Here is a 24,312-nt window from a genome sequence, read left to right on the forward strand (position 1 = left end):
TGTGTCACAAGACAAGGTCACTGTGACCTACATTTCAAAGTTCATAAGGCAAAACGGGTTTCTAGGGCATATCTGATGCAGAATTTCAAGTCCACACATTTTTTGTGTCAAAACGTCAATCAAAGAACGTGTTGCATACCAGTAGTAGGTCACCCTAAACTACATTTTGACATTCACAAGTTTAGATAAATGTTTTTTATTAATTCATGTACAATTTAATTAGGATCTTGTATTTGGGGATATAGTATATCACATACTAAAAGTAAATTAGTGACCAAAACAATTATGATGGTTGATCTCTTGTTCCGTTCTGATTGATCCACCGACACAGAACAAAATAAGTAAACTATCTGTGAATATTTTGGCCAAATCACACTGCCTTCAGCAAGCATAGGAGACCATTCTTAGACAGAGACTAGAGAACTATCGTCCATGTACAGCGTGATACTAGTATCGGATGATAGTACTCACAGACTAGTTGTTAAAATGGTGAAAACTGGTTTTGTTATGTCAATGGATTGATCTATAACAAAGCATCTTTAGCCAGTTTGTGTGTTTGAACCAAGGGTATAGGACTTACTGTAACCTAACTTGTAAATGACCTTTTTAGAAGAAATGCTTGTGTGTGTTCTCCTGCACTATTTTGTTTAGGATACAGAAATAAGTGCTATTATAGGTTAATATAATGTTGATAGCATGTGTTTGAAATGGCTTTCAGCTTCTAATGTGAAAAAGTTTAATAATCATTATACATTAAAGTTGATCTTGATTTTAGTACATCAAAAAAGCTTGTTGACATAATTGTTGAACAGTAAAGTTATTGGAGCAGGAACACTTACTACAGCAAAAACTTAACAATCTGAAGTAGTTTTCAAAGAAAAAAAAATCATAGACAATGGATACCAAATCATGGCAAACTTTTATAGCTAGATACACAAATACAAAGTCTTAAAGTGTAAATGAATGATGGTTTATTTTTATCATAATGAAATGTATGACAATGATATCAACACATTTCAATGTTCTTCAATAAAATACAACAATGTACAAAAATCATAATACATATGAATTATTGATGAACATTTTAATATTAGGTGAGATCTATTCTGAATGTTGTTAATTTTCATCGACAATAGCACTATATATCCTGTACCTGTATTTGAATTTCAACAAAATCATGATAACTTTTTTAATTGCATTATTGTACACATTTTCAGTATCAAAAGATGGAATAATGCTGGCAAAACATGTAAGCAATCATGGGGAACCTAACAATTGTTACTTGTTCTGAATGGCCAATTTATTTGTTTTTACCACAAAGCCACAAAAAATCTAGACTTGTTCCCAAATTGAAGATGTCAAGACAAAACATTTGTATTTGAAATGAATAAAAATTTCAATTTCAACAATGTTTCAATATTCCTTCACATTGTCCAAGTCTTTATGTCCATATTGAGATCTATGTTGTCAATGGCATCACTATGAAACAGTTCAAGTAGACAATGCAACACCATAGTAGAAGTCTATTACTGTACAGAAGCTAGATAGTCTTTAACCTCAGCTGATGATAATCTCTTAAAACCATCCTGATTGCAGATTCCGATCTCAATATTATCTTCTGTCATTTGACCTTCAAAGCTTTCTTTCAAGGTCAAAATAGCTGTATGGACGGCATCTTCTAACTCAAGATTATCACTGTACCTAGAAGAAGAATGAAAACATAAAAATAAAAGTTTTCTTCAATGTAAAGAAAAAATATTTCTTGGCAATGGAAAGTGAACATTTACACAAAAAAATATCAGTTTTAAAGGCAAATGTGTTCATATAGTAAGTAATTTATTTGAAGTAACTCCCCGCTTCCCTATTACCATTATATGATAGTAAACACAGAACAGAAAAAGGATGTGCTCATTTACCTTTTCTCTAAAAATGTCTTTCCATTTACATGATTCTTTCCAATGGCAGTAGCTTTCCAGGCAAAATATGCTCCCTGAAATAAAATTGTAAAAGTCTGAATTCTTAATACACATGTACATCAATATTCTTAAACATGAATGTATATATATATGAATTATGAATAAGTATCCAGTATTCAAAGATCATGTGTAAGACCACAACTAAATGCTGGCAGTATTTGAGGTTACACCACAGATCCTAAAGGGATCTTGGTAAAACTACTGCAAGATCTTCTTAAATTAATTTTTCAACTTCTTTAATCTTTTTAACACTTATGGTATCGTAATTAAAAATATAAAGAGCGTGGAGAGATCACGCTGGTAGGGGTACAAATGTACTGTATCAGAAAGTCTAACTGAGGGTATATCTACCGGTACAGAGGGATCACATTGGTAGGGTACAAACGTACTGTATCAGAAAGTCTAACTGTGGGTATATCTGTACTGGTACAGAGGGATCACATTGGTAGGGTACAAACGTACTGTATCAGGAAGTCTAACTGTGGGTATATCTACTGGTACAGAGGGATCACATTGGTAGGGGTACAAATGTACTGTATCAGAAAGTCTAACTGTGGGTATATCTACTGGTACAGAGGGGTCACATTGGTAGGGGTACAAACGTACTGTATCAGAAAGTCTAACTGTGGGTATATCTGTACTGGTACAGAGGGATCACATTGGTAGGGTACAAACGTACTGTATCAGAAAGTCTAACTGTGGGTATATCTGTACTGGTACAGAGGGATCACATTGGTAGGGTACAAACGTACTGTATCAGAAAGTCTAACTGTGGGTATATCTACTGGTACAGAAGGATCACATTGGTAGGGGTACAAACGTACTGTATCAGAAAGTCTAACTGAGGGTATATCTACTGGTACAGAGGGATCACATTGGTAGGGTACAAACGTACTGTATCAGAAAGTCTAACTGTGGGTATATCTACTGGTACAGAGGGATCACATTGGTAGGGTACAAACGTACTGTATCAGAAAGTCTAACTGTGGGTATATCTGTACTGGTACAGAGGGATCACATTGGTAGGGTACAAACGTACTGTATCAGAAAGTCTCACTGTGGGTATATCTACTGGTACAGAGGGATCACATTGGTAGGGGTACAAACTTACTGTATCAGAAAGTCTAACTGTGGGTATATCTGTACTGGTACAGAGGGATCACATTGGTAGGGGTACAAACGTACTGTATCAGAAAGTCTCACTGTGGGTATATCTACTGGTACAGAGGGATCACATTGGTAGGGGTACAAACTTACTGTATCAGAAAGTCTAACTGTGGGTATATCTACTGGTACAGAGGGATCACATTGGTAGGGTGCAAACGTACTGTATCAGAAAGTCTAACTGTGGGTATATCTACTGGTACAGGGGGATCACATTGGTAGGGTACAAACGTACTGTATCAGAAAGTCTAACTGAGGGTATATCTACTGGTACAGAGGGATCACATTGGTAGGGGTACAAACTTACTGTATCAGAAAGTCTAACTGTGGGTATATCTACTGGTACAGAGGGATCACATTGGTAGGGTACAAACGTACTGTATCAGAAAGTCTAACTGTGGGTATATCTACTGGTACAGAGGGATCACATTGGTAGGGGTACAAACGTACTGTATCAGAAAGTCTAACTGTGGGTATATCTGTACTGGTACAGAGGGATCACATTGGTAGGGTACAAACGTACTGTATCAGAAAGTCTAACTGTGGGTATATCTGTACTGGTACAGAGGGATCACATTGGTAGGGTACAAACGTACTGTATCAGAAAGTCTAACTGTGGGTATATCTACTGGTACAGAAGGATCACATTGGTAGGGGTACAAACGTACTGTATCAGAAAGTCTAACTGAGGGTATATCTACTGGTACAGAGGGATCACATTGGTAGGGTACAAACGTACTGTATCAGAAAGTCTAACTGTGGGTATATCTACTGGTACAGAGGGATCACATTGGTAGGGTACAAACGTACTGTATCAGAAAGTCTAACTGTGGGTATATCTGTACTGGTACAGAGGGATCACATTGGTAGGGTACAAATGTACTGTATCAGAAAGTCTCACTGTGGGTATATCTACTGGTACAGAGGGATCACATTGGTAGGGGTACAAACTTACTGTATCAGAAAGTCTAACTGTGGGTATATCTACTGGTACAGAGGGATCACATTGGTAGGGTACAAACGTACTGTATCAGAAAGTCTAACTGTGGGTATATCTGTACTGGTACAGAGGGATCACATTGGTAGGGTACAAATGTACTGTATCAGAAAGTCTAACTGTGGGTATATCTACTGGTACAGGGGGATCACATTGGTAGGGTACAAACGTACTGTATCAGAAAGTCTAACTGAGGGTATATCTACTGGTACAGAGGGATCACATTGGTAGGGGTACAAACTTACTGTATCAGAAAGTCTAACTGTGGGTATATCTACTGGTACAGGGGGATCACATTGGTAGGGGTACAAACTTACTGTTCAGAAAGTCTAACTGTGGGTATATCTACTGGTACAGGGGGATCACATTGGTAGGGGTACAAACTTACTGTTCAGAAAGTCTAACTGAGGGTATATCTACTGGTACAGGGGGATCACATTGGTAGGGTACAAACTTACTGTATCAGAAAGTCTCACTGTGGGTATATCTACTGGTACAGAGGGATCACATTGGTAGGGGTACAAACTTACTGTATCAGAAAGTCTAACTGTGGGTATATCTACTGGTACAGGGGGATCACATTGGTAGGGGTACAAACTTACTGTATCAGAAAGTCTAACTGAGGGTATATCTACTGGTACAGGGGGATCACATTGGTAGGGGTACAAACTTACTGTATCAGAAAGTCTCACTGTGGGTATATCTACTGGTACAGAGGGATCACAATGGTAGGGGTACAAACTTACTGTATCAGAAAGTCTCACTGTGGGTATATCTACTGGTACAGGGGGATCACATTGGTAGGGTACAAACGTACTGTATCAGAAAGTCTAACTGAGGGTATATCTACTGGTACAGGGGGATCACATTGGTAGGGGTACAAACGTACTGTATCAGAAAGTCTCACTGTGGGTATATCTACTGGTACAGGGGGATCACATTGGTAGGGGTACAAACTTACTGTATCAGAAAGTCTAACTGTGGGTATATCTACTGGTACAGAGGGATCACATTGGTAGGGTACAAACGTACTGTATCAGAAAGTCTAACTGTGGGTATATCTACTGGTACAGAGGGATCACATTGGTAGGGGTACAAACTTACTGTATCAGAAAGTCTCACTGTGGGTATATCTGTACTGGTACAGAGGGATCACATTGGTAGGGGTACAAACTTACTGTATCAGAAAGTCTAACTGTGGGTATATCTACTGGTACAGAGGGATCACATTGGTAGGGGTACAAACTTACTGTATCAGAAAGTCTAACTGTGGGTATATCTACTGGTACAGAGGGATCACATTGGTAGGGGTACAAACGTACTGTATCAGAAAGTCTAACTGTGGGTATATCTACTGGTACAGAGGGATCACATTGGTAGGGGTACAAACTTACTGTATCAGAAAGTCTAACTGTGGGTATATCTACTGGTACAGAAGGATCACATTGGTAGGGGTACAAACGTACTGTATCAGGAAGTCTAACTGAGGGTATATCTACTGGTACAGAGGGATCACATTGGTAGGGGTACAAACTTACTGTATCAGAAAGTCTAACTGTGGGTATATCTGTACTGGTACAGAGGGATCACATTGGTAGGGTACAAACATACTGTATCAGGAAGTCTAACTGTGGGTATATCTGTACTGGTACAGAGGGATCACATTGGTAGGGTACAAACATACTGTATCAGACAGTCTAACTGAGGCTATATCTGTACTGGTACAGGGGGATCACATTGGTAGGGGTACAGGTGTACTGTATCAGAAAGTCTAACTGAGGCTATATCTGTACTGGTACAGAGGGACCACATCGGTAGGAGAACAAACATACTATATCAGAAAGTCTAACTGCAGTAGGGTACAAAATTAATGTACTGATCAGATTGTCTGACTGTAGGTACCAGTACTTACAGAGGGATCACACTGGTAGAGATATGGTGTCTCCTCATCCTCGTCCCAGCCAGCCAGCAGGAGGGATACGCCAAATGGCCTCACACCTCTAACATTAAAACAAAATTTAATACACTATTATGTATTGATTTTATATCAAAACTTCTGTCTTCAAAAAAAAAAAAAAAAACAAGAACATGTTTGATATGACTACTTGTATTGTCTCCGAGATGAAACCTGAGAATGTTTTAACCAAAAGCAGATAGCATATTCTGATATCTCGGAAACAACCAAACATTTTTTTTTTCAAAAAACATAGCAAAACCCAAACATTTCTAAAATGATCAGACAATATATCCACCTTTACAAAAGATGGACCTAAAAACTTATATTTTCAACTTCACACCAAATACACATTAAATGGATGAAACAAACAAAATGAACAAAAGGATAAAATGCAAACAACAAGACTATAAAATCAGAACCCCAGGCCTAAACAAAGCAGACATCAGATTATTGGGTTGGTAATCATTTAATGTCTCAAATCCAATACATGTTGCAATGTATCAAAGATCTACACCATTTCTAGTTGTATTGTGGCATATTGTGAGAAATGGTGTAGAAGTGTTTGCAATAACTACAGCATATAGTGATGTCCTTTGTGTATATCCATTGAGTATCAAGCGTTACAGGTCCTGTGCACTTATTAAATTGTTGATATCGATACAGTAAATGAGTTTAAAAGCTTCAAACTTGCTGTGAGCTGGCACCTTCGTCCGCCATTTTCAGACTTTTAGTGTTCCCATACCTGTTACAAGTCAACTGTTTCCACCCACTGCATAAACTACTTAATTACTTACAGTAAAATGCACTTGTATTTATACACCTGTAACTAGTTTGTTATAACATTTCATCTTCAGGAGACAATTCTGCAGAACACATTTATGACTTCAAATTGGGCAATGAGCACGTATGTAGTTATAATTAACACAGTTAAGTTTTTCCTACCCTGATTGTGTGTATTCCTGCATGACATTGGCAATCCTCTGTACAATCTGTGCTGTAGGAATGTGTTCTTGGTAAGACATATAGTACTGCTGTGCTAATTTACGAGCACTCTTCACCAATACCCTGTAATCAAAATCACATTGTTAAAACATTTAATTTGGTTATGATCTGATAACATTTGAAATAGATATACATATATCTGCAATAAGTAAGTTCCTATCCAATATAGGAACCATCTATTCTGAAAATTTGCCCATAAAACAATTTGGAGTCAAAGAAGATGTGGAATGATTCCCCCATGACTCTCTGCATGCCTTACAGTTAAAAATATAATCAAAACAAACAATTTAAGTGTTTTAATAAGTTTGACCCTTGACTTTGAATATTTGTCAATGTCATTTTTTTTCACATACCAGTACTTTGTGAGCATCATTCCAGGATCATATCTAAAACTATCTTCATTGTAGACCTTTATGTGATGCTGGATGGAGAATAGACGATAGACAAAATAACAGAGCACCAAGGCATAAACTCACATTGCCATTCAGACAGGTGAGCTAAAACCCAAAACATGTAACTCTGGTGCCTCAAATTATCACACAATAGGAAAGTGCCAATTTTATACACTTTAAACTGTCAGTGTAAGATACTTAATACCTGAAAAGTATTTCCAAGAAATATACAATATTTATCTAAAAGAACAAAATGTAAATAAACATGTATATTACAGAAGGTATATATTATAGACACATTAGACAATAAAATTAAAAGCAGAGCATTGTTACCGTGATTGAACAGTCAAATTATTCTATATTATAAGATCACATCTGGTATTTGGCATTCACATATTATATAAATATGGAATTGGATATTTTTCCTACTGAAGGTATCAATTATGATTCTAATGTTATCTTTTTCCCAGCAAAGTACCAATGATGAAATGTCTGAAGCAGAATTCCTTAGACCTTAATAAACTAAAAGTATAACTGAATAAAATTTGCATGCAAAAGATCTAGATACATATATAATTCCTTTAAAAGATTTTGTCTATTACCTGTAATCTGGTCCCATTCCACTGTACACCATGCCAACATTTTTCGTTATCATTTCTATCTTGTGTATACTATTCTCATCATACAATATGGATTTCTGTTTCTTCTCTGTAGCCAGCACAACTCCGTTGGTAGCTACAACATAATGATGAACATGTAGATAACTGAAAATCAACTGTGTGTGGTCAAATGAAGATCTGTGTGTGGTCAGATGAAGATAAAAAGACTAAGAACACTGTCTATACATTTGTGATTGCACATGTCTGTACTTTAGCAACTCTAAAATTAAGCACCTGTATGTTTACATTTCCATGCATGACATTAACAGATATACAAAAAAAATGTACAATTGAAAAAAAATCCAAAAGTAATCCTAACAGATATTGTGTTGATGCCCAATGGTTAAATCCAAAATAAAGAAAAATTAAAAAAAAAATTAAATTCATTCAACAACTAACACAGTGTACATGCATGTATTTATAATCATTAGTACCAAATACTGGGTAGTATTAATATTGCAACCAAAGTTTAAGTACAATTTCCGTGGAATTTTCCTACATTGTATCTTCATATTTGTGAATACATTTGTATATATATTTTCATCATTTGCCAATTATAATATTTTTGCAAAGTAAGTGACTTTGGCCATAAAAAAACCCTAAAACTCTAATTTGTCAGAGGTTTTATAGTCCTTTATCATTATGTGCAGTTTCATCAAAATCCCTTAGGGAATGAAGCCGCTAGAGTGCTGACAAACTTCAGTGCTACATACACACATACAAGATGGACACAAAGAGAAAACCTGCTATTCACGTGCACCCTAATTCACTGGTAGAGGATCGGCCGGACGCGACAGTAATGAAGATGACGATGTATCATATATTATATATCATAAATTGGAAAAGGCACAACAAGGCTGCCTCCATTTAATATTTATTTGATATATATATTCTCTGCATGCTAACTTTAAAACTTATCTAATGAAATCTTATATGACATGAAACTTATTGATGTATCAGTGTCCTTTTAGGAGTGTTGGTAATGGTTTGTTTCTATATCGTTAATTTGACCTTGTAAGTACTGGCCAGCTATATAGCAGATCCTTAATTCCCAGCCTTTTTGTTTCATTCTCACCTTTTATTCCAACAGAAGGAGCACCTGCTGCCACGGCTGCCAAGGCATATTCAATCTGTACAAGTTTCCCGGAAGGACTGCAAATTCAATTGTAATTTTCATAATTTGTAGAGTTAGGGTTGCTTATTCTACTGATTCAAATTCTTTGACAAAATATAACAATATACATATTAAAACATTTTTTTTTAAATAAATACAATGCAACAGAATTTTATTATTATTATCATTAATAATATATGCATACTTAGATATGCTATTCTTTGAAATCCACGGCCTCAGGTGAAAATCACACTATCGCTTACGTATTAAAGGAGTGGGTCGGTGTGGCTTAATGTACAAGTATACATATAGTGTTAAATATGGTCTCTTAATTGTCACTCAGCTGATGGAGCACGATTCTTTGGCTCAGGAGGTAGAGCCATGGCTTATAATTACCAAGCAAGATGCCTATGCTCAGCTCCTGTCAGGCACTTGGTTAGAATTTGTTTTTTCCATTTTCTTTCACACTGGCGCCAAATCAAAATCCCAAGGTGGTGTTATTGAAAGTCACAGGCTTAGATATGGGTAAGTCTCCAGAAAAAAGGGAGGAGCGCAAAAAGCATGGGTCCGTATGGCTTGTACATAGTTTTAAATATTGCATCTGTTACTCAGCTGGTGGAGTATTCTTCAGAGCAGGAGGTAGAGCGGCTTACCAAGCCGGGGACCCAAGTTTAATTCCTGTTTCAGGGTACTAGGCAAGAATATGTTTTCCCTGTTTTTTTTTCACATCTAAACAAGCAAAAGTGTGATTTTCACTTAGGGCCAAGTCTTGCTATACTGGACCATTAGCATTTTTGAGCAAGTTGACATATCCTGTATTATAACCGAAATAGCTATAGGTCGATAATGTGAAATTAGCTGGGACAATATTTTACATATAGATCATTAGATGAAAACAAAGAACAGTCATGGGTTAGACTTTATGACCGATAAAATAAATAACAATACTATGTATATATAGAAAAAGACATGAGATAAATGAATTCTATAACAGATACAAAACAAAAATCATTCACTATTCAGCCAATAAACCAAGTTGTTTTTTATATAAAATCTAATATCCAATACATCGATCATAGACTGGCAGATTATAATAGCCAGTTAAAGGAACAATATTAAAAACAAAATAAATATAAAGTAAAGTAGGTGAGTCAATATGGACTCTGTATTAGAATATATTGTCATGCAACTGTTCAAAAATGCAAGTCACTTGTGAAAGAGATATATATGAATAATGCCAATCTTATTTACTGATAAAATGATTTTGTGTGACACTCTAGTTATTGATTTCCAAATTAGCCTTAAATATAACTATATAACTTGTGATTTTTACAGTTATATATATTAACTTTCTTTTATAAATATACATTTACCTAAAAGTAGTAAGAGAAAAGCTGTATCTTTCAGACATGTTGGATTCGCCGGTGATAGTAGGTAAAATGAAACGTGCAATATGATTGGTCAAAATAATCCAGTTTAGTTCTATCAGCCAATTAAATATCTTGTACCACATCCTACATAAATCCCATCGGATGCAATATGGCTGCCAACATGAGTGTTATGCAGCGGTTACAGAGAGCGTGGAAACAATTAGATTCATTATTTCTTAGATGGACAGGTTTACAAAACCGTAAGATATATTTTATAAACCATCATTTTAGTTGTTCCGTTCGACAATTTATTCATCCATTGACTTGCTATATCTAGAAATTGACTAGGTATAGTGTCATCCTAATGTTACACGACCTACTCGGGCTACTGTAGTAGCCTATACGGTCTGAATATACTGGTTAGCTGGTTGGATACAGCACATATGCTAATTCATCGTTATTATAGCTATATATCGCTTATAATATCTATTTATAGCTTGACCAAACTCGGCATATTTCCTGAATGCATCCCTAGGCCTCCATTCCATAATATTTTAGATCATCTGTTTTAGAGATCTGTCAACATTTGCATTACTAATACATGCAGGAATTTCTAAAATATTGTCTAAATGCCATTAGACAATATTATAGAAATTCCTGAATTTTATAACTGTAGGTCTATTATGTCAAAGTTAACAATTGAAAGTACAATGTATCTATGTACAATTAATAGACATTCATTATGTGTTTGAGTTTAATAATGTTGTATATATACATGCATGTTTTTTCATGATGTTTCAATGCTTTCGTTTTGACAGAATTTTTGCCATCTATGGTTGGGTGTCCTGTTATTCCTGAGAATACCAACAATATGCCATCAGACGGTTCATCTTTCTTGAGGGAATTACTCAATGGAAATGGAATAATGTGGATTTCACATCAAACCCAGAGGTCTCGTAGGTCAAAGGAAAAGAGACAAACTCGTCGCTTTGGATACACATACGTACTAAAGCGCCAAACGACTCAGAAAGATATTGTGTCATGTTTACGTTGCGGAAGCTTTCACAAATTTAACACAATATGTGGTGAGATTATTGTCTTGTTTAATTAAAAGCATAGATCAAGCATCAGTGCCAATGCAAATTGGACACAATTAACAAATAGTTAGTCATCTTGAAAAACATACCATCACTATACATATTTTTAACAGAATGTTTAATTTCATTTAGGTGTGCACAGGACTTCTAATGAATTATGATAAGACCACAAATGGTCCAAACTGAAATTTTAATTCTACAACATATAAGATTGGTTTGTCAGTATTTTCCAGATCAGGAAATCTTGTTGAAAATGAACTTTTTCTCATGAGATGTTTATGATCGACAGTACTAGTGTGTCCTTTTTGAAATGTGTTGGCTTTCAACCAGCATTTAATGCCATATCATTGTAGGTCAGATTGCAATTGCCACCACAGCAGTTAGCAGATATACCATGAAAAAAAAAAAATCTCTAAGGTTCTCTAGTGTTTGAATTGGTCCACAGATAGTTCTCATTGAAATTCAAACCCATGGTCACATTCAAGATAGTTGCTATCTTGAAAAACTTGTTATCCTTACCAAGTACTTCTATAATAGAACTTACCAGTATTCATGTAACAGTGCATGCTCTCCTGAAGCAGTGTCCACACTTCCTTGCAGACAACACCACAATCGTGTGATGTTTGTAGAGAGTCTGGCATGTTGTATCAGGAATTTTAATTCTGGATTACTGAACTGTTAGGATATATAGCTTGCTAATACATATACCATAACAGGTAGGCACTACAAATTTTCTTTATTGGTTTTGTACTATTGATAAACAATGATTCCGTACGTAGAAGACTTAGAAGTTACTTTTTATACAGGAGTATTATGCATGGTATGGCATCGTCTGTCCATCCAGCAATCTCCTCTTACATTTTTCAGGCCTATCTCTTTGAAACTGTATACATTATTATGATCATGATATAAAGTTGTTTTCCCAAAAAGAATTTTAATGAATGTATTTTTACAAAAGTTATTGCTCTTTGTTCACTTCAGTATTTCATACTTGTCCAGAGATCTTCTACATTTGTACATCTTTTTTTTTTTTAAACTTTGTTCTGTTTCCCAGAAAAGAATTTTGATTCAATTATTTTTGCAAAAAGTTACTGTCCTTTGTTTATTTTAGTATTTGATTTTTGTCTACAGATCTCTTATATTTTTAACTGATATCTGAAACTCAGAATACCCAGTACATTACAATAATGATATGAAGTTGTGTTTTTATTAAAAGAATTATTTCTTTAAAAGTTTGCCCATAGTTTTTTTCCAGTATTTGAATTTTATGTTCAGAGATCTCTCTGTGAAGCTTAATATAGTCATCATCTAAAGTTATGTTTCCCTGAAAAAGCTACCAGTATTGTCCTTTGTTTATTTCTATAGCTAGTACTTGAATATTGTCCAGAGCTCTCCTACATTTTTCTGTTGATTTGTTTGAAATTAGTAGACTATAATTATGATATCAAGTTGTGTTTAATGACCTTTACAGTAATGACTTGTTTTCCTCAAACTGTTAAAATTCCAGCATTGATGACTTTGTAGTGAAAATGAGATTTATGGCATTCCAGCTAATAAAACCACTCTTAAGATTATTCAAATCTTATTTTAATGCAAGATATAGTATTTAACACTTTGGCATTCAATGGGCGTATATTTTTCCGCTTTGCAGTACTCTTGTTTAAAATGGATTTCAAAATAACCCTACTTCTGTTTACCTTTGATTTATAGTTGTAATTGACTTTTCCTCTGTCTAATTACAGGTGCTTGTTATGACAAAGTGCGACAGGAGACCCAAGAAATGATGAAAAAGATGGGTGACAATCTCAAGTATGACTCCCCACACTCAGAAGTGGCAGTGATATACGAAGATGAAGAAAACGAGCGAGAAAAATTGGAGGATAAATTTATTGTTCAGATGGATAAACCTAGGCCACTCTGGTTCTCAGACATTATCAATGCTAAAAATAAAAAGAACCAGTCAGAATCCTGACAGAGTATTGTTCAGCAGTGGAAAGACTGAGTGTGAAAGTGAAGAAAAAGTACTGATACATAGTTATGATGCTTTAAATGTGGAAGTAATATTGAAACGTCATCACCTAATCCAATCTGAATCCTGCGTTGATTGGGTTGATAACATGCTGGAGAGACCTATTTTCACTCATCATTGATGATATCAGAACAGTGGTACATGTATATAGTACCAAGTTTATTTGACATTTTTGAAAGCATATATAAGGCACATTCTGGAGGTACCTGTAACTATTTAGTGTAGTAAGGTTTGCCACTGGAGTGTAGTGCACATGTTCCGAACATGATTTTAAAAGACATTTTGCTTAGCTTTGTATTGGATGGCTCAGTGTTATTCTCTATGAAAAAGTTTTCATCCAGTGTGTACTGAAATTTCAAGGAGAGGCAAAATGCAATCTTTCAATAAACCAGTAACAAAACATTATCAGAATAAATTCTAACATATTTGTTTGAAATGAGTTTTTTTATTATTATTACTTGTGATATGTATATAATGCACTTATACTATATTTACAGTAATAAAATATTCTAACTACTTAAATCAGAGGAAATGAGCTTTTATCACTTTATAATCTATTTGTGCCGCTCCATCTTCTACATTTCCTGTCAATAAAATGTCATACGTGTGGTACAGGAGCATGCCTACATTGTAGTTTATATTAGAAAAAAAAGCCAGAAACACCTATATATATATAATTCACAATTGTTCTCATTCTACATTATTGTTTTTAAAATGAAACTAAATTGGATCTGTTTTTGGTAATTAAGAATCATCATTTTTCTCCTTTCCTGAAGGGAAAATTTTCCACAAAAAGTGTGATATGCAATACATATGCTAGCTATCTATATTATATATCAAATGAGACAATCTCCCATCAAGGTCAAAATGTAGGTCAGTGCAAGCACAGTAGCATGCATGTATCATATACATGTGTATTTAAAAAAAAAATTGTCATAAATACCTATATATATATAGCTTAGAAACACAAATGACCAAGGAAGACAACTTTTTGACTCGTGCCCTGACCGGGCCTCGAACTCACGATCTACGGCACCCAATCGCCTAGCCAGAAATACTCACAGCTTATACCGCTGGGCCACATTCGGCGTTCTTAAAAAGGACGTTCAATGCATATGGCGCAGTGATGGTCGGCCCGATACCCTGACATGATTATTGTGGAAGTCGTCTATAAGATGATATGAATACCTGGATCGCAATGTATATACATACATGGATACGAATTGTACATATATTATATATATTTCTCTCTGTACAACTACGACAGGAAATTCAAATCTATATCTTCGGATCACCAACACATAGTGTATATGATACGTTGTGCTAATAAATAGATAATAGCTTAGAAACACAAATGACGAAGGAAGACAACTTTTTGACTCGTGCCCTGACCGGGCCTCGAACTCACGATCTACGGCACCCAATGAGAATGAGAACAATTTTTTTGTTTGAAAGTCAACCACCTGGAAAAACCCATATATGGACTAAGCACAAATTTCCCTGTATGTTAAAAAACTAGCAGTACTTGTCTTAATGAAGAAACTCATTTTTTTGCACTATAACTGATTGTAACCACCAGGCCAAGTTTCATCAACATTCCCTATTTTAAAAAATATCTTAATTTCTCACAGGAAAGCATTATTATACCCCCAACACAAAGTTAGGGGGTACACATTCTGAAATTTACTTATTTCTTATTTCAAAGTTTTATATTCAGAGTAATAGGCCCTCGGACTATCAGACCTTCAATCTGAATATATTTCGTTTTGCGGACGGCACTGCTAAATATCAATGAACATCTAGTGTTGTCATTTTTTTTACCAAATTTAAATCTAGCATGGTAAAGTTAAGGTATGTCCAACAACAAATTCTCATTTCCCTGTGAAGACAATGGTATATATTACGCGTCTTTAAAAATAAGGTACCAATACCAATACTCGACTCGTCTGTCAATAAAAATCCCAATATCATCGGGTATAGCCCACAGGTACTTCTGGACATGAATTTGATGTTTTTAATCAAAATGTTACATTATAGACGAGTAAATTACTGTATTACAATCGCATGCTTAATTTGTAAAAAAAATATATCGTACCTTGTATCGTATCATGTCCACAAGTACCTGTGGTATATAGCCGGGCTCCCCGGGATGCACGAGAAACTGTAAAGCTCGCATTCTCGCCGTCGAGTTTTCGCATTCTCGCGTTTTCGCAATCTCGCGTTTTCTAACGAGCCACCATACGAAACAGTAGAACCAGACACTGTTCTCGTAACTCATTTGTTATTCCTTTACTTGAATATCAATAAAAATATTTTAAAAACTGTTTGGGATTGGTGTTATTTCGCACACAGCATTAGTAGACATATTGGCGAACCATTTCCTTATTTGAATACTGTGTTCAGAGAGAAATACCGTTTATCAAATATTATTAATGACGACTCCAAGGTGTACTCTACCCAGTGAATCGGCAGACAAGGCGAGTACTGTTACCCTACTTTGGATTCGATACGTATCACTATATATCAAAGCTGGTTAGAGATTCAATGACTGTCTTGTAAACGGCCCGGTTTACATACGTGTATACTGTACAGAGTACCCATTCATTACATACCTGTATACTGTACAGAGTACCCATTCATTACTTACCTGTATACTGTACCGTGAGAGTACTCATTCATTACTTACCTGTATACTGTACAGAGTACCCATTCATTACTTACCTGTATACTGTACAGAGTACCCATTCATTACTTACCTGTATACTGTAGATAGTACCCATTCATTACTTACATGTATACTGTACAGAGTACCCATTCATTACTTACGTGTATACTGTACAGAGTACCCATTCATTACTTACGTGTATACTGTACAGAGTACCCATTCATTACTTACCTGTAGACTATACAGAGTACCCATTCATTACTTACCTGTATACTATACAGAGTACCCATTCATTTTTTACCTGTATACTGTACAGAGTACCCATTCATTACTTACCTGTATACTATACAGAGTACCCATTCATACTTACCTAGTGTAGACTATACAGAGTACCCATTTATTACTTACCTGTAGACTGTACAGAGTACCCATTTATTACTTACCTGTAGACTATACAGAGTACCCATTCATTACTTACCTGTAGACTGTACAGAGTACTCATTCATTACTTACCTGTAGACTGTACAGAGTACCCATTCATTACTTACCTGTAGACTATACAGAGTACCCATTTATTACTTACCTGTAGACTATACAGAGTACCCATTCATTACTTACCTGTAGACTGTACAGAGTACTCATTCATTACTTACCTGTAGACTGTACAGAGTACCCATTCATTACTTACCTGTATACTGTACAGAGTACCCATTCATTACTTACCTGTATACTGTACAGAGTACCCATTCATTACTTACCTGTAGACTATACAGAGTACCCATCCATTACTTACCTGTATACTGTACAGAGTACCCATCCATTACTTACCTGTATACTGTACAGAGTACCCATTCATTACTTACCTGTATACTGTACAGAGTACCCATTCATTACTTACCTGTAGACTATACAGAGTACCCATTCATTACTTACCTGTAGACTATACAGAGTACCCATTCATTACTTACCTGTATACTGTACAGAGTACCCATTCATTACTTACCTGTAGACTGTACAGAGTACCCATTCATTACTTACCTAGCTGTACACTATACAGAGTACCCATTCATTACTTACCTGTATACTGTACAGAGTACCCATTCATTACTTACCTGTATACTGTACAGAGTACCCATTCATTACTTACATTAATACTGTACAGAGTACCCATTTATTACTTTACCTGTATACTAACAGATTAGTAACCCATCATACTACCTGTAGACTATACAGGAGTACCCATTCATTACTTACCGTAGACTATACAGGTACCATTTATTATACCTGTAGACTATTACAGAGTACCCATTCATTACTTACCTGTAGACTATACAGAGTACCCATTTATTACTTACCTGTAGACTATACAGAGTACCCATTCATTACTTACCTGTAGACTGTACAGAGTACCCATTCATTACTTACCTGTATACTGTACAGAGTACCCATTTATTACTTGCATGATATGTGTACCTGACTAAATCAGGACGTGCATGTATACAATATATGTACCTGACTAAATCGGGACGTGTACGTACAACAAGATCTTTGTACCTGACTAATTTTCAGGACGTGTACGTACAATATATATATCTGACTAAATCAGGACGTGTTCGTACAACTTGCAAAGTAGGCAAAAGCAACATAAAACGCCTTGAATTCGAAAGACAAAACAGGACAATATAGAGCTCACGATATCTGAAATTTTTGTTTGCCTAAACCACCTGCCTACGATCACTACCAGGCAACTGTCCCACGTGGATTTCAAACTCGCGACCCAGAGGTGGAGGGCTAGTGATAAAGTGTCTGGACATCGTCACAACTCAGCCAACGCGGCCCCCTTACCAAAAACCCAATATACTGTTATTGTACCAAACACACAATTCTATGTTAGCATATAATTTTGTCATTTGATGTAGATGATTCCATTAATATAAAAGTCGCAAACTTGATACATACTTTAACGTTAAAAACTGTTTCAAAATGGAACCTTACCTGAAAATAAAAGACTTCAGACATAGACAGGCATTATGTAAACTAAGGATTTCGGCACATTGCCTAAGGGTTGAAACAGGGCGGCACACAAAGCCCTTATTGGAAAGATCAGAGCGAATTTGTATATACTGCTCTTCAGACCTAGTTGAATATGAGTCATTTTCTCATCAACTGTATACTTTATGATGAACTTAGAAATGAACTCATGCAGCCATTGTTCAAAAGATATCCAAACTTAGTTGCTTTACCGGATAATTCTAAATTTATATGGCTGGTCACAAATGAAGACGAAACTATTTTAACAAATGTTGCCAAGTATATAATCAATGCCTTTGAAAAAAGAAGTAAATTTAAAGAATAAACTTTTAGCCGACCCACCTGGGCACAAATATAAACTATAATTCATAACTTATTGTCTTCTAATTTTACCCTTAGCAAGGCCTTACTGTAAGTTGTCACTTCAAACTTGTTTGTATTGCATAATTTCCAATATGTTTGTATTGTATGAGTATGCATGTTTCACATCATATTGTCCACTTGCCCCTTCGTGGGCCCACTTTATGGTTTAATAAAAAATTTGAATTTGAATTTGAATATATTGTATGTATGCGGAGTCCCATAGCTTTACGTCGATCCGAATCCAACCATTATCATTTTAAACGATTGCATTAGGGCACAGTTCCAAGATTCGGAGACCCGCGCAGCCCCATTTTATCACTGAGTTTATGAACGAGTAAGTTTTAAAGCCCCCTAAAATATGCTCTTCAGGTGACAATCTTTAATGGCTTTGCATTAAGTTTCAAATAAAAAAATAATCTGTATAACCGAGCATATAGATACTCAGACAGAGAACAGGACGGAACCCTTGGATTCCAAAGATACGGTGATCGTGACAATGATAATACTCAATGTCCCTCTTCTGTTATAGTGTAATTTCTAATATATATGTAACACACAAGTACTAGAACTTTGAGGAAATATTTCAAATCGGAAATTACATCAATCCCAAACAGTTTTGTTGAGCAGGAAGGATTGTTCTATGGTAATCACCGGAATCAGGACAATATGTTCAGCATGATTAGTTTCACAATACTAGGTCATGCGACCCCGAGTTTCCTCTGACAAGGAGACGTTACATTGTGACGGACACATATCTGGTGTTATTATTATTATTATTATCATTATCATCTTTATTTCCTCCACAAAGAAGAGCACGATAATACAAATACAATCAATGTAACGTAGATAATACGTGACTATTTACAAATTTACAAAATTTAAAAGAAGTAAAATTCCCCCAATTTCAATCTATTCTACCAGTAGGAGAAATACAGCCTCTCTTATAGTGTCCGGATTGAATATCTCCATAATTCCTAAATCTACCTGAATGTGAATTAATTTTTTACGTGTATATATCAGCCAGTGTAGGATTTTAGTACGACGTTACGACGACTAACCAGTGATGTACACCTAATTAGGTGTCATGTACACGAGATTGTAAACAGATGAACAGGTCTTTTTCATTTGTGTCATTCAGTGTACAATGAGGTAGCAAACAGTACGCAAGTCGATTCGGTTATTCAGAGGTGAAGTAGATTCGGCTACGCTTTGGTTATAACCTTGTTATAATGTGGTAGAGTCTATACAACGTATAATGGGCCCCCTCGTCCCGGTGTATAGAAATATCCCTGCTGCTTAAAATTGGGTTTCATGTCTGTTGCGATGTATTCTCTGGATTGTTTCGCATAACCCCAGTATGTACATGATGACTAAATATTCCTTTTTATCCTATACTTTTACTTGATGGTCGTTTTATTGTTCTTTCCTTTGTTTCCTTTCGGTTGTTGACATACCCTTTTCGTCTTTACGGTTCAATCAGGATACCTTGCATTTTGTCCATTCGGTCTGTTCAGTACTATTCAGTAACGTTCAGCAATTTTCCATGTATAGAATACAGGGGCCACGGTGGCCGAGTGGTTAAGGTGTCCCGACACTTTATCACTGGCCCTACACCTCTGGGTTGCGAGTTCGAAACCTACGTGGGGCAGTTGCCAGGTACGGACCGTAGGCCGGTGGTTTTTCCCCGGGTACTTCGGCTTTCCTCCACCTCCAAAACTTGGTAGGTCCTGAATTGACCTTGGCTGTTAATTGGACGTTAAACAAAAACAAACCAAAAATTGTGGAAACGATATGTTGATGACATAAAAAAAAAAACATAAAAAGAAAAAGGATCCCGGGAGAAATTGATTAGATAGCAAAATCGTTGATATTACCATCAAAATAAAAAAGATACACCTGACCAATATCTCAACTTTTAGTCTCATCAATATTTGCATAGATGTCTTGGTCGGCCTAGTTGTCAGCTTCAGTTAAGGAACATCAGAAACGTTTGGATTACACGTATATGTTGGAACAAAAAAAAATGGCAAGCCGAGTTGACATTTGTTCAATGAGTAATGTAGATCCAGTATCATCATATCATGATTATATTTCTCATGATATATATAAATGCTCCGATTATATTTTATCTTCCATATAAATTTATAATGAAGATGGAAATTGTTCCTCAAACAATGACTTGAAGTATCGAATGTATATTCGCCAGTCCGCGTATACTGTACATGCATCTATTTTTTTCAGTAGATAACAGAGCTGATTAGTTTTCCTGACTGCATGGTCAACTCTGTATTGATTTTGGATATTATTAAAACTAAATAATTAATGAGATTTTAATATCTAAAATTATATATAGAGTCTACTGACTGTAATCAATTAACGTAGATCTATAAGCTTCATATGCGCCACACCTAGGAATGTATAAAATTATAATGACATCACTGCTGTATCTAAAGTTTTAAATCCACAGTTGACTACGTCTATGCTAGGTTCTGTTCCCTTAGTAGATGTCTTATCTTTTCTTAATACGTGTAATGCCGATGGGAATTTTCCCAGGAACGTCACCGGTTTGTTGCGTTCCGTTTTTATTCCCGGAGTAGGTAAACCATAGAGATCTGATAAATATATTTGCCACATGTTTTCATTTTTACGTGGCACGTGTGTGTAGGCCTGCAAACAGCTATGGCGACTGCAAAGGAAGGCATGGCTTCGATTTTGTGGAAGGTGTTTTTGCTGTTGGTGGGTATAAATTAATCTTTAACAGTTAAATGACAAAAAAATGTATACAACGCTACTGATACAGAACCGCGCCCTAGCTTTGATGAGGACAACACACCCTACTTCCACGTAAACTTTCAGAAATCTTCCACTTTTTTGACGTTTCGTTATTTTTCATGTTTTAAAATTTATCTCTGTACCTTCTTTTGACATTCTTGCTACTAATTGAGATGTTGCGTTTGGATCTATTGCACGCATACATTATATTCGATGCATGCCTACACTACTCTTAGTTACGCAGTTATTCACCGGTACCGGTCGGTCGCCATGTTGCAGTTGCTGACCTCGCCGACAGAGCCCCTGGCATGGGTCGGTGACAGGTGGCAAGTTCGGGGCAGGGGCATTTGATGACCGTGCAGCCCAGTGTGTTATTTATCAAACAACGCGCTTCCGTTTTAGATATGCATACAAATACACTGTACAACTAATTACACAGCACAGAAAACGTACTCGTCGATGTCACTTAATATAACTGTAAAATGTGACAGCACACTGAAAAAAACTCTGCTTGCTGAAGCTATATATAGCTGACTAACGACCTATAGGAATCAAAGCACGCACCCTACCCTAGAGTGTGGACTGTAATTTCATGGATGAGACCTGTACTGTCGCCTTTTACAGTGAAAGTTCAAAAGTTATAGAAGTTCATAAATAGATTAAGGTATATATTTGATGAAATACCAAATCGTACAAAATGTCACGCTAAAATGCAAGGTAAATCTCCACCTACTTAGATGAGTATCTCAATTATTAAAAGAAAAAAATATTCAAACATATTTGCATATATACACAATGCAACGGAATTTAGAATAAATTGATCAATATAGGCTCAACAGCAGTCAAACATATCTGATCTTGTATGTACATGTATACGTAGGTGTAAGCTATTGACACTGTGTAACATGATCAGTTTGGCAGGCATTTGTTAGATGTGTGTCATAGTGTATGTTAGCTGACTGAGGTGTCAAGTGTTAACTTAATCATCATGGTTGAGTGATTCCTTCCAAAACCCATTAAAACATGATAAATATATGTTGCAGAACATGTTATAAACATGTATAAATTTAGCCTCCCCCCCCCCCCCCCCCCGCCCCCCCACACACACACACACCTGTTTTCCAGTAGACTTTAGATTTGCAGATATTTTCTGTGCCAGAGACAGTGATTCACATTACAAGCCAAATTCAGATGTGACTACCTTTTTGGATGATTGAGTGTCTTGTACCACAGAAAATGATACTCAGAGTTTAATGGCCGATTGTTTATCATGTACAATACTGTATACTAAATTAGCCACAATATCCACATGTACCTATGACTGAAAGTTTGGTATGTCTTGGTACAGCTTACAATTCCATCTGACAATATATACATTTTAAGGCAGTATATGATGTTGAATGTCACATATTTTAAAAAAACTTTGTCTTCAATACACAGAGTTATGGCCCTTGTTTATTGTAATGTCTGATCACGAGGCATATATATTATGTTCTGTGACAGCTACAATTTAGCCAAATTTTGTGAGTGCCTTTTGGGATGGTGTCACCTACTGAAATCAGTTTTCTGTCTAATTATTGGTGATTTGAAAAATCCAATGAAAACAAGAGTTAAATCTGGGATTGTTATGTATACCAGCCAAAGCTGATCTGATTAAAATTCCAAATTGCATCCATAGATTTAAACTTTAAAAATTAAAAAAAGAAAAAAAAAACAGGAAAAAAAATAATGACAAATAATATTACACAAAATAGACAAGAAAAAAGGACAGTCAATGGTTTTGTGTGTGCCATCATGTATACAGCTATAATTTACTCATCATAAAAATGGTAAGCATGACTCGGGCAACACTTATTAGCATGTAAATTTTTCATATAAATGTTCTCAATTTTTCAATAGGATTTTCCCAGGAAAAAAAATTCCTGATTTAATGCATCATTCATGGCAGGGCAGGAAGAAAAATTTCAGCATAACTGGTCCTTCGGGCAAGTTAGGATTCAAAAGTACTTGCCCAAAGGTGAAACATAGTGATCCAATGAAACTGAATTAGTAGTACTTAGTATCTTAAATTACTCTAGGAAAAAGGTAAACAAAAAATGAGAAATTTTGCACTTGCTAATTGCCATTGGGCAAGTAGTCAGCAATATTTACTTGCCCACAGACCAAATCTACTGGCCCGAGCCATTGGACCTGGATTTTTTCTCATCCTGCATGGTCCAATTATTTAATAGGTATACGTAATATCAATAAACTGATGAACACATAAACACAAATTTAAAACCATCTGCTTGTTCTGATGTTCAGTGTATGTGTTCTACTGAGACATCCTGACACAGGGCCATGTGCACCGAGTACTGGCCAGGCTGAGCCCTGCTGACATGCAATCCTGTATTTTATGGTTGCAATTATTCTTTACATCAACTAATTAGATTTTGTATATATATATTGTAAATTCAGGTTTTACTGTTAAATGAAAATATTTTTTTTTTATGTAATGTCTACAGGGTATATAAATATTATTTATGTGACATGTACATGACTTTGCAATATTTATTTTTTGGCTGATACATGTATGTGTACTGAAACTGAAAGGCAATACAAACTGATAGATTATAAAATTTTGTGTCTTTCCTCTCAAACATTGTTTTTAGTTCATTTGACACTTTTATAATCGCCTTTTGTCTGTATTTGTTATGTCGTCCATCTGTAAACAATTTACATTTT

General features: G+C 35.7%; 3 protein-coding genes across 3 annotated transcripts in view; 2 read left to right on the forward strand and 1 right to left on the reverse strand.

The window, feature by feature from the left end:
- Positions 1-954: 954 nt before the first annotated feature.
- Positions 955-10,756, reverse strand: LOC117321651 (proteasome subunit alpha type-2). Its single transcript, XM_033876158.1, has 7 exons — positions 10,635-10,756; positions 9,223-9,299; positions 8,091-8,223; positions 7,037-7,159; positions 6,050-6,137; positions 1,917-1,990; positions 955-1,701 (listed from the first exon to the last, which is right to left on the reverse strand). The coding sequence occupies exons 1-7, from the start codon at positions 10,670-10,672 to the stop codon at positions 1,527-1,529; spliced, it is 708 nt and encodes a 235-aa protein (XP_033732049.1). The 5' UTR covers positions 10,673-10,756; the 3' UTR covers positions 955-1,526.
- Positions 10,757-10,768: 12 nt separating this feature from the next.
- On the forward strand, positions 10,769-14,193 carry LOC117321654 (39S ribosomal protein L32, mitochondrial-like). The gene is made up of 3 exons (XM_033876160.1): positions 10,769-10,891; positions 11,450-11,716; positions 13,471-14,193. Exons 1-3 carry the CDS (start codon positions 10,801-10,803, stop codon positions 13,698-13,700), a joined length of 588 nt encoding a protein of 195 aa, XP_033732051.1. The 5' UTR covers positions 10,769-10,800; the 3' UTR covers positions 13,701-14,193.
- Positions 14,194-21,421: 7,228 nt separating this feature from the next.
- Positions 21,422-24,312, forward strand: part of LOC117321655 (protein disulfide-isomerase A5-like) — a 30,386-nt gene continuing 27,495 nt past the window's right edge. The window contains exon 1 of the mRNA XM_033876161.1: positions 21,422-21,552. Coding sequence (XP_033732052.1) covers positions 21,496-21,552 — 57 coding nt within the window. The 5' untranslated portion in view covers positions 21,422-21,495. The remainder of the gene's footprint in view (positions 21,553-24,312) is intronic.

This window comes from Pecten maximus, chromosome 2, assembly GCF_902652985.1.
Source record: "Pecten maximus chromosome 2, xPecMax1.1, whole genome shotgun sequence".
Taxonomy (NCBI): Eukaryota; Metazoa; Mollusca; class Bivalvia; order Pectinida; family Pectinidae; genus Pecten; species Pecten maximus.